General features: G+C 34.7%; 1 protein-coding gene across 1 annotated transcript in view; it reads right to left on the bottom strand.

Annotated features, from left to right (window-relative positions):
• Positions 1-12,358, bottom strand: part of LOC127840555 (uncharacterized) — a 34,868-nt gene extending 22,510 nt beyond the window's left edge. The window contains exons 1-7 of the mRNA XM_052368967.1: positions 12,336-12,358; positions 11,045-11,126; positions 9,662-9,775; positions 6,929-7,050; positions 1,771-1,826; positions 1,127-1,226; positions 25-165 (exon numbers count right to left, since the gene is read on the bottom strand). Of these exons, the coding sequence (XP_052224927.1) occupies positions 25-165; positions 1,127-1,226; positions 1,771-1,826; positions 6,929-7,050; positions 9,662-9,775; positions 11,045-11,126; positions 12,336-12,358 (638 nt within the window). The remainder of the gene's footprint in view (positions 1-24; positions 166-1,126; positions 1,227-1,770; positions 1,827-6,928; positions 7,051-9,661; positions 9,776-11,044; positions 11,127-12,335) is intronic.
• Positions 12,359-12,805: the final 447 nt, after the last annotated feature.

Raw genomic sequence — 12,805 nt, 5'->3', positions numbered from 1 at the left:
ATCATGACTCAAATGCATACTTACAGCGTGATATAATTACACACACTCATCATGCAAGTCAGGTATTGCGCAAACACTGGGTTTGGTTGGACTGCGCTTATCCAAGGAAACAAATCATTTCCCCGGTCCCAGAAATAGCACAGATTGCTTCCAGGATTACCCTGTCTGTCATAAAAAAACAAAAACATCATTGATCCTTGATTTGCGAAAAGGGAGTAAAATGCATGTTCTTCAAGTGTCGTCCCAGGTTAGCCCTTGCAGTCCGCACAAGCTAATCAGGGGCGGCACTTCCGCTTCTTGTATTTTTCGTTTAAAGGAAGACACTTTTTGACGAAAATCCAGTTAAGGCGGAACATGTCGTCCACAATTAGCCTGTATGGCCTGTACATGTTAATCTGGTATGACACTTAACGCACATGCATTAAATCCTCTATTTTCACAGAGCGTAACTCATATTCTAAGAATATCTAATTGAGTTATAAAACATACATTTTACCGATAATACAACAACGATGTTAATATATATAGTATCATGAGTTAAACATAGTTAATTAGACTGAAAGCATTTGTATTTTTATAGGCGTAGTCATCAATGTAATACAAAATGCACATTGTCCATAACTGTTGTCACAATAAAATAAAAATCAATTTATTGCCTTTATTATGAACTTATGAAAATATATAACATATTCTTGAAATCTTGTAGTATTCATGATTTTATTAATATAAAGCTATACCTATACAAATTACAAAAAATCAAGACAATAGTTATAATGTATTACGTTTCTTTTATCATGTTCTTCATACATTTTACATGCATACATTGACAACCCTCGTATTTAAGTTTCCTCACAAGTTTGTTTTACTAAAATGTTTTTAAAGTTTTAGTTATCTTTTTGAGTGGCATGATCATTAATGGCAATAACCTAATGTTTTAACTTTTATAGCATAAACATTCGCTGTTTAAAAGGTTTTGATGTAAGAAAAAGCACGGTTGTAATTTTGTCTTATTTTATATAATTGTCATGGTAATAGATTTTGCCGTACTCAAAATGTTAAAGTTATTTCAATTATTTGGTGTTCTTAATACAACACTAGTGTACAATGCCTTGCGAATCAAACTCACGCTTGGAGGACTGCGTGTGCCACCATAAAGTCCTCGCCGTGACCTAAAGCCTCGAGTGCGTGCACTGACGATGGTTGACATATGCCGCGATTTCCTAGGGCTGAAATAAGACAACGTTCGCTTAAATATCCATATCGAAGGTTTGTTTTATTTATAAAATATACATATTAAAGCCAAAAAATCCCTCTTTTGGGTAACGTACATTTTAAATATTTGCAATCTGAATCGTACGAATGAAAAGAATGTACTCACCCACACACACACATTTAAGTATTTTATAACATGGGTTTAGAAGGGATCAAACTCTTCCGAAAAATATCACGCTTTCGGAAACAAACATTTGTTGTATGTTATACATAGCTGGTACATGATCATTACGTTATATACTTAAGTGTTTAATGATATTTTCAGTCATATTCATTTAATAAAGACTAAACATAAGGATGAACTTATGATTTAATAGCCATTAAACGACTTGATATTTTGCTTTAAGAGAAAACGCATGCAAAACTGAGGTTACACAAAATACTTAAGATTGTGACGTCAATATCTAATATAGAATTGGAGCATCAAATCGTATATCGTTTTTGATGTTATGCTTAACCTATTTGTCTATTGCTTGACAAAAATGGTTAACTCCTTACCTCTGTAGTAAGTGAGGGTTTTTTGGCTTACAGCGTCGACTAATGCTATATCTAGCCTGGAAAATACAAAATGAATGTTTTGGCAACATCACTCTAAGTTTCATCAGTATCCTTCGAGTATCCAATATACTGTTACAGATGTAAGTATATTCACATTATTGTAAGGACACTAAGGTCAATGTTTCACTTGATGATCAAAGGTCAATGACTCACTAGATGGTAAAAGGTCAATGTCTCACTAGATGGTCAAAGGTCAAAGGATCAAAGTAATATAATCTATCTAGAGCATATTTTGACCACCAGGACATGAATTTCATGTATATGTATTAGGACGATACTATTTTGGGAATGTTCAGTAAAGCAATCTAATTTTGGTCAGAATTCACAAAGCTCCTTATGAAAGATTGAAAAACATTCATAAAGTCTCTTTAAATGTTATGTATTTTTACATTAAAATGTTTAAATTCTTTAATTTGTTAAAATGATCATATGATATTATGTATTAAGCAGATAAGTTTGAAAAACGAAAGGTGTCGGGTCGAATTTGATGCTTTGCTCTTCTTCACTGTAACAGTATAATTACCTCCCTTAGTTTTAAAGTTGTCCCTTCACCAATATGGTATTGTTACTTGAAATTCACAAAGTTAGTCAATTGTATCGTTAGAAACGATTAATAAAAAATTGTTAAAACAGTTGATAATTAAGAAGTGTTTCTTATAAAGTTATGCATATATATATTCGACCTGTTCCTGTGGCAGTGAAGGAGAAATTCATGATTGGTAATATCCGTAGAGTACGGAGGGCATTTGGTAAGCTTCGTAAAAAGCGAAAAAGTTGGTCTCTTCTCCTGTGGTTGCGAGCCGGAAAACATCAGAAGAAAATAAACGATACTTTAAAAAGCAATTTTCTGGAGAATTCAGGTAATAACATTCACTTTAAACGATGCAGCCCTTGTTGCAGAGTTCCTGTTGCAAGTTTAGAGCGTCTTCAGAGGGTTGGATTGAACGGAAGTCGTACTAGGAGGCGTACGCTTCACCTAGGATCTTGGGATGACGAAGAGCTAGCGGCTCATTGCAGTGTGAAGATATTGAACGTAGAAGCTTTGTTGAAGGTAACGGTTCCTGTTTGTCGCATCGTACACATTCGTCGCGACAACATTATTTTTCACTTTATAATCATAAGGCAGGCATCATGAGGAAAATAATACGTTATATTGTACAATACATTTTGTATATTGCACATTCATCTTAAATGTATATCTGATAAAGCATGGGGTAGAATTCATATTATGCGCAAACTTAAATTTAAACTTGACCGAAAATCGTTAGAAAGCATGTATACATCCTTAATTCGTCCACCAATTGAATATGCAGATGGTATATGGGACAATTGCACACAAAAAGAAAAATGTTAACTTAATAGAATTCAAAACGAAGCAGCGCGAATTGCCTGTGGAGCATCCAAATTAGTGTCTTTAAATGGTTTGCAAAAATAAATTTATTGGGAACCGCTGCAGGATCGACGTGAAAAAAAAACATAAACTCATTATTTTACATTATGCAAAACTCTCTAAGTCCTCAATACTTATCCGATCTGGTACCTTAACATGTAGGATCTATTGCGGGGTATAATGTGCGAAATGCAAATGACATACGCACTACCGAATGTAGATCAACCCTTAATTATGATTCATTCTTTTCCGCAGTAATACAAAAATGGAACATATTACCAGACGACGTAAAAATAGTGAATCGCTGAGCATCTTTAAATCCATGTTAAACAGAACCGTAGTTAAAACTTCGTCTTATTATTATGTAGGCAAACGCTATCTTTAATCAACCTACGCGCGGTAAAGAAACAAATCAAGTGTGCTCAACGAAGAGCGTTTTGCGTTTTTTCGTCGCCTCTTTGTTATTGTGGTGCTACTTGAACTAATAACCACTTTTTCTGCATTGTCGCATCCAGACTGTTGTTGTTTCTCGTCAAAGTATATTAAGAAGCTGATGTGTGTGGTAGAATGACTTGAGCAAAGATGCGATGAGCTTATAGGAAAGTTTGGACGATCAAGTCATGTGATTGGTAGACACGCAGTGACATTGAAAAAGATCGACGATGCTATCTGCGTGGTTCACAGAATCACCTAAAAGGACCATGCCCGAAAAACCGGCGAAGGAAACAAGGTCAAAAGATATCGACTTCCATGAAGCCAGGAGAGCTTCAAAGAGACAGTGCCAATTAGCTAAGAGGCATTTGTTTTCTCAGTAAAAGCCAGACGGTGGAATATCTGAGTGCATCAGCACAGGAGAAACTGATTCGAGGAGAAATTCGGATAAGAAAAATCATGCCAGAATGCGGTTAAACAACTACCGGTATGTTCTGAGGGAATGGATGAAACCTCTTCAGTCTCAGCCGGCATATAAAATTGCCGGTGCTGGTAGGGCTTCAGTGAAGTATGAAGCCAGTATTAACAAAAATACAGCAGTTTTGCTAGGAGATTTGAAGTGGATTCAAAGAACTGTGATGCAAAATGCTGAGATGTTAGTTCGATCTCGAACAGACGTACAATGTAGGCACTAAAGCAGAAGGTAGAGCATCCGTGAAAAAGTAGCTCATAGTACAGGTTCAGGCTAAAACTAAATGTGACCGTCTGAAAAGGAAGATTGCGATAACTAACGATGGTTATACAGTCTATGCAAGAGAGACTCTTGTAACTCAATTACGGGTGAATGGTCAGCATGTCTTAGAGAGATATATGGAGGCACGGCAAGTATCGGTGACTTTATCATTTGGTATAATAACGACGGCCTTGTGTTTTCGGCTCAGTGCGAATCATGTAAATAGTGCCTAGTGTTTTGCACTTAAGTCGATACGTGCATTATCTCAGGAAGAGATTCGTTATGGTATTATGTTCGGTAGCCCTTTTTGAAGTTTGCTTGTGTAAATATTTAGGATTAGTTGTACTCTTTGGTTTTACATTTTTTGTATTTTTGAATGTGAAGAAACTCAAGTCAAATCGGAGCAGTGGTTTATATGACAAAAAGTGTCGCGCCGAATTTGATGATTTGCTTTTCTTCACGGAAACAGTATAATTACCTCCCTTAGTTTGACAGTTGCCATGTAAACTATATGGTACGTACTTGTAATTCACAAAGTAAGTCTTGTTAGTTATGATTTATTCAGCATTGTTTAAACAACTGATATTTTAGGAATTTGTGCCTGAGGAAAATAATTCGTTAAATTGTATTTAAAGTGTAATTGGCCATCCGAGGCCATCGGACGGTACATGGTGACTGTGACGTCGCACATATAGGGCTCGGTGGCGGCCTCAAGGAATCTGCCTCGCGCTTCAATTGCATTTCACATTCCACAATTAAAATTTACTATTCCTGAGGACTTCTCCAGAGAGATTTTTGAATACCGGCTCTTTCCTTCGCCTAAGGTAAAGGTCACTCTTCAAGATTTTACTTACAGAAACATTTCGTACCAAGTTTTCCATGTAAAATCATAATTAATATGTTCACAAATACTATAATGCTATCACTTTAATTCAAAACTTCTTTGACGCAAAATAACCACTGACATGGTTATGAATTTAGGAATTTCTATAGTAACACTGGAGCTTTGCGTATGTGGAACAAGAACCATTGTCAGAAAAATAATCGTCAACTGCTTATTTCTTATTCAAGACGTGACGCAAATAAGCGTAGAAACACAGACATACTATTTAAGCCATATATATTCGTTTTTTTTTAATATGTAAGAATCGTTAAATTTACAATTACCATTGAATATGTGCGAGGCTTAGTGCTGACCTCCATCAAGGTATGGTCATTTTGAATAAAAAGTATGTGTATGATAAAATAACATATTATTTTGCTTTAAGAATCTTTGGCTTATTACGCAATTTATTAGATTTCAGCCTTGGGTTAATTGTCTTTGAAATAAATTTGCGTACGAACCTTGTGGAAGTTTCCTTGGTTTTCGGTATTTTTGACGTTTAATAGTATTTCAGTCATGTACAATTACAATTAAACTTCAGCTGCACCAACAGTAGCGACACCCTTATTATGATATGAAATTCAGCCCTTTATTTATGTATGGCAAGGAGCCAATCCCAAACAATGAGCCTCAAAGTAAATGATTTGACAACAAGCATATTTACATAACAAATGCACTACCATAAACAAAACTGGGGTTACCGCCTTGGAACTGTCAATGCAAAAGCATTGTGGGTTTAGACCGGTTTTAAGGAGATACAAAGCTATCACGTGGTCTAAACCCACTACAATTGCCCTTCATATTAAATAAAAGTTTATAAACTTCTGTTCAATTACAATTAAACTACTCAGTAGTTATATGCACATCAGATAACCAGAGCTGTGGCTTTCTGATGCACAAGAGAAACCAAGGTGAGTATCAAATGCATCTAAAATTAAGTAAAAAGACTTTTTGGTTGACTTTTATAATGTTTACACTCAGATAATCGTCGTACAATGCAAGGATAAGTCAAAATACGGTTGTTAAAGGCCAAAAATACAAAGCTAGGTTGTGTATTTCGTCTTCAGGCACACAAAAGAGTACAGTTAAAACTATAAAATGAAATAAATTGTTTAAAATCGACAATATTATTACAAAATAAAATAAAAATTTGATTTAATAAAAACAGATATTGATAATCTTTAAAGCAAAACAGTTAGTTAACCAACTCACGTATTTCTTGGCCATGCTAAGCAGTTTTAAAGGATTATCAGTTCTTGTTGCACATATGTGTGCATGTAACTGACAGCTGGTGTACATGAACTTGAGGCAGGCCAAATAATAGTCTCAAAGATAATGCATGACCAATACCCCAACAATCTATGTGTACGGGATCCCCGAAATAACGACCAAGCGCTCGAACAAGTGTTACTCCGGATCATGAGTAAAATAGGTAGCGTTTGCGTAGTGGATATGGTGCCCGTCTAGGACAAGAAGGTTATGGGTTCGATCCACACTGTGGTAGCGATCTTTGGTTCTTTCCCCAAAATATCAATTACTTGGTCTACCCAGGAAACGGAGACGAGCGCGTTTCAATGTGCCATATGCTTTATATCTTTATATGAAATTGAGCTTAACTAAAAACTGAGCTGGCCGATCCCGACAGAACCCTGTGATATACCTTGTCCAGCAATGCATCACATCAGCTCCATTAGATGCCGCATTCTCGCAACCACCAACATTTACAACGTACTGCTTGCCATCTCCGAGTTGCACGGTAGAAGACCAATCAGTGCTGTCAATCTACAGCAAATATAATTACATAATGCATGTTTGTAAAATGTGGTCACAGATTGGCCTCTGTTTGCCGAACAGGCTAATCAGGGACGACACTGTCGGCCTAAACTGGATTTCGATAAGAAAAGGCTTTCATTTAACGAAAATTTTCATAAAAGCTTAAAGTTTCGTCCCTGATAAGCCCCTGTGGACTGTACAAGCTACTCTGGACCGACGCTTTACGCACATGAATAAAGCCCCGTTCTGAGCGCAGCTCAGATATATTTTCTCTAATTAACCCTAATACAGTTTTAACCCAGTTAATGATATTGCAAGTGGAAGCAGGTTAATCAAGTTTAAAACTAAAATAAATAAATGGAGGCAAGTCAGACAATCGTTATGATGATACGCTTTAATTTGATAAGTAGTAAAGTTATGTGTGTGAAAATATATATATTTCACACAAAATAAATTACATGAGGCCTGCTTTGGATAATTTCTACATTTAATGGCGAAAAACCTAATGCAGAAGAAGTGAGTGTGATAAAAATCAAAAAAATAGTCGCTTTATAAACCTTGTAGATTTAAATTACCGCATCCTTTGTGCTCAGGTCAGCAGATTTCAAGCATATGTGTTGTGTGAATGTTAAGTTTTTGTTCAATTGTTTCATAAGAAGAAAAAACATGTAAGACTTATTTAAATTTTTGCTATATCGGCCATTTTTTGCAGTGAAATGGAACCACATGGTAATTTCTGATGAAGGACTTTCTAAGGTTCATTTGCGTACATTTCAATGAACATCGGCGCATTCCTTACACAATTATCAAATATTTACAACTTTAACACAAATTCTATTTTAAGCTCAAGCGTCTATTATGTGGAATGAGGCAAAAACTTATAAACATTTTTACAGAAGACCACCATATGAACATGTGTGTACAATTAGGTATAAATATAAACATACGGTTAGAAAAGGGGTAGTTCAGCCATATTTTTTATTTTTAGCTATGGCGGCCGTATTGTTCACTGAAGCGGAACATATTCAACTGTTTGGTAAATGACTATCCAAGTGACATTTGCGAAAAGTTCTTTGACAATTTCTTAGAAATACAACCATTTTACGCATATTGCATACAATCCGGCTATAAAGTGGTGATAAGAAGCTCATTATAATTAGAATTACATAAGTAAAGGAGGAGGCAATCAACTAATGTTCACATGAGACAGTTCGAATGAGTATCTAAACGATCAAAATACAACCACAAACAATCGGTAAAAAGAGCAAACGCGACACCACAACCGCGTTGTCAGTTATATTTAACGCAAAATATCTCGGTATAAGTCACTGTGGACGAAAGAAAGTCATTTACACATTCTCACTTCAAAGCGTTGACATATTTGAAGTTATAGTAAAATCGCTTGAAGGTGTGGAAGTAGTTTGTTTCAAAAACTGAGAACATTTCATTCTTCTTAAATCAAGGGCACATAAATCTGAAAAGTCTCAATTATTTGGAAAGGGAAACATGTCTTGCAAATTGTGTATAATAAGAATGCAATACTGCTCCAGCTGCTGGAGTTTCACTTCTTTAAATTTTATATTGCACATCTACATTTCCTTATAATGATATAGTTTATGTTCCAATTTAATTGCTTTTGAAATTGGGAAGAAGTTTCACATGTAATGAGCATCAAATGACGGACGAAGGGACAGAGTAACTCTAATATGCCTGCTTCCTGAGGGGTATAAAAATGGCGTTTATAGTAACCTTACCATAAATCTAGATTTCACGGTTGTATCTCAAAAACATTTCTTTTTCACGTCTGTGATAATTCGTTTAAAATAAATTAGTTTTTAAGACTTTATATATCAGTACATTTCTCTCATTGATGCATACAATTTCGGTTAACAAATAACAACTCCAGTGTCATGGTTGATAACAATAAATGGCTCGTGTATTGCATTTGATGGGGCTACTCCTATAACACGGACCTGCTTTTCAGCCGTCTTGACCTTCAGCAAACAAGGCATACAGATAAACTGCTTATTTATCCAAGTTATACCTGAATAGTATCTTATCACCTTGAACTATGTTTGCACACAATGTCTAGATCAACTCTGAACACATGGAATCACATTATGTATGCTATATATACCCAGCTCAATCTGCATACATGAACTTCGCTTTATGTAATTTATTTAAGCTTGGGTAGTATCTGAACACAGCAAGTATGTCGATGATGCCTGTATTAAATTGAAATAAATCAATATAACCTTACGTGTGTAAATCATGCCTCGGAAGAAGCTAAACGCATGTAAAAACACTCTGCATGCCAACTATACCTGGATATAATCATGCAAACGCACTAATAATGTCAATAATGTCTGCCGAGATTCTGAAAACGTGCACAAAGCTTCCTTTTGTCATTTATGCCTGAGTATATTCTGAACACATGCCCTCATATTATGTGTGTCCACTTTACAATGAAATAATCTTGTACAATAATTGTGTGTGCTAATTATGCCTGAATAGATTCTTTACTCATGCACTTACCTTATTTATGTCAATAATGCCTGGATAATATATTGTACTTACCTTTTGTATGTGGTATATACCGTTGATACCATCTTGAACCTACCTTCTGTATGTGAAATATGCGTGGATAGACACGAAAACACTTCACCGGACATGCGCTCCCTTGTCTTTCCAGTTCTGTCGCGTAATCCCTCCAGTGTGATAGTCTCGTATTACCCTTAAAAAGGTGCAATAACATAGGAATTAGGACATCGAGAAACATAATGGAGTACCATCTGCTAGACTTGTGTTTCAGGTGAGAGACGAAAAGCTTATACAATTAAGGCAAACACATACAATATAACACTACAACATGAACACGAACAACTTTGAAACACTTATTTGACTTTCCGCGGAATACTAACCATAAAGAATTGAATTCACCAAATGATTGCTTTATAGCCCAGGCTTTCAATATGATTATCACATATATTCATACATCTGTAATTGTGTATTTATTAATAATTATTAAATATATGTGCAATCAGTTGCCCAAAATTATGCTTTGGCACAGGGTCAAAGCCTGCAGTTGAACAGGGAACATAGAATATAGACAATCATACCGATTTTTCATGCTATTTAATCGAAAAATATATATTTATGAGTTTATGCATACACAACAACTGTAACAACTTTATCAAACATTTGTTTAAAATTCACATCAGGGCCTCGTTCTGACATTTGTAAGACGACTATCTCATCCCTTTTCACCGAAATGAGGTGCCTCGAAACCAACATAAATGAAGGGATAATCCAGGTTAGACATAATTGTCACTTGTTTATGAACATAACTGTGTTGATGTTTGTTTGTTTAAAGACAGTGATAGGTTAAATATGATGCACTGTAAAATAAAGATTCCACATTATCAAATATAATATATAAAACATATAGACAACTTATTTACACTTTCAACCAACTTTAAGCATGTAAATGTTATTTACTTAAAATCACATTTAAGCATTTAATGGCAATATATTTACAAAGAAACGATATAGATATTTTTATTTAGGTGTCATATGTTTACAATTTCAGACATGGGTCCTTAGCCCAAAAAGTGGCAATCTACACCGAATCCACAGCTAACTAAGGAAATAGTTCAGAAGACTGAAGTATGCGGAGAAGCGACCGTAGATAAATAGGTGAGAATTAAGGATGCACTGTGAGATGTAAGTCAATCCGTGACTTTCAAACAGTAAGCGAAAGAGGATTTGTTTACTTTTAAGGTAATACCGTGAAAAAAAATCTCAATAAAGTGAGTACATTAATGTTTTCATGAGAAATTTTATAACGATACGCTTTAATCTATTTAACTATCTTCAAGTACATAAACTAACATATTCATTCTAAAGGTACATTTATATTTATGCATGAATAAGTTTCACTGCCAGGTAAATTTAGTCGAGCAATAGACAATGTGAGGAGTTTCAAAGTTCAGATATTCGTTACCTCTGCGTAGACCCGCCGGAAGTGATTGGTGATGTTTTGTTCCCTTTGTGAAACATTTAGAGCGGGAAATAGGGAACCAAAACTGAAATGAAATCAGACTGTCATTATGGTTTTTCTTGCTCTCTTCACAAACACAAGGAACAAATCTAACAGAAATGTTACAACATTTAAAGCGATTGAAGTCTGATTACTTTCATGAAATTTGTATTAGATTAAACCTAAATAAACCTATCCAGACACAAAACAAATCACCAGTATTCTGCCAAAATAAACGCAATGTTTGCATGATTGATTACATTTTTACGAAATAATTATAAATTGCGATTGATGCACATTTTAACAGATGGTTTTAGAAGCAATAGATTTGACATTGGAAGGTGGAACATTGTTTTAATTCCACTTCAAACATAAATAAATATTCAAATGTGTTCTAAAGATTACATTCGAATTATGATTTCGTAATCCTGAATAGCATTTGCCATTTTGCAAAATATATCATATTTTGTGTAAACATGCACATGGTTGATAATATAGTAACAATATATATAAGGGCTTTACAGTTTCTCAGCATGTGTGGTCCAATACAAATGCTCAATTGCAAAACATAACTAACAAATATAAATGCAAACTTATAAAACCCAGATATGTTCGTCCAATTCAAATGAACACTTACAATTCTGAATATTTGCGTCTTAAACAAATGCATAATTTCAACACCAAAATATTGTTGTCGGATACAAATACATAATAACAATACCTACACCATTTGGTTTAATGGAAATGTACAAAATCAAAAACTGCGGCACACTGTGCACATTTAAAATACCCAAAATATGTGGCCCAATAAAAACTTACTTACATTCCTTTAACACTGTGGCACAGAACAAATGCATTCTTGCCAAAGACAAACTACGTAATCTAAATACAATCCTAAACCATATTCCCTGTTACAAATGAAAACTTACATAGCCAAAATGTGTTTCTCGAATACTCACTTACAAAACCCAAATATGTTAAGTTCCTAGAATACAAATGCTCGCTTACAAAAACAAATATATTCGCCAAATACAAATGCTCACCTACGAAATCAATATATGTTCTTCCAATAAAAATGCTCACTTACAAACCCCAAATATGTTTCTCCAATAGATATATTCACTTACTTAAACCAAAATATGTTTATTTAAAACAGATTAACATAAACAAAACCCAAATATATTCGTCCACTACAAGTGCACACATATAAATACCAAGAAAGTAATCAAGGGGACATTGGACCTCGGGTGCTTACCTGATACCGGAAAGAATTGACATATTCTGAGAAAGTGGAGTTCATGATATTTCAACTACTGGTTTAACCATAAATATCATCATAAGGTACATAAGAGGAATTTGCCACTGGAAACAATATCGTCACCATTTTAAAACTCAATCGACGCACCATTAGAACATATTTCTCGGCAGGTCTCAATAAGATTTTAACTAAAAATGTGACTTATATTGTTAACAAGTTGTTCCTATAAACAAAATCGCCACTCATCTGAGAACCTTGTTTGTTTTCAAAATGAAACTATTTTCAGACACACCTTGCCTGCTATTTCCAATGAAAACAACAATCAACCCCGTTCAAAACACAAATCTTTGATAATCTCAACAAAGCAAGTGGATCTCATCACTAAACTGTTAAGCTAAAACATCTGCAAGGTGTTGTCTATTGTTATCAATTGTATAAAATAATGATTTGATCCCAGTTAGGGCCAA

The sequence above is a fragment of the Dreissena polymorpha genome, chromosome 8, assembly GCF_020536995.1.
Source record: "Dreissena polymorpha isolate Duluth1 chromosome 8, UMN_Dpol_1.0, whole genome shotgun sequence".
NCBI classification, from domain to species: Eukaryota; Metazoa; Mollusca; class Bivalvia; order Myida; family Dreissenidae; genus Dreissena; species Dreissena polymorpha.
Note: the sequence above shows the minus strand (reverse complement) of the source record. Positions and strands in the feature narration are given on the sequence as shown.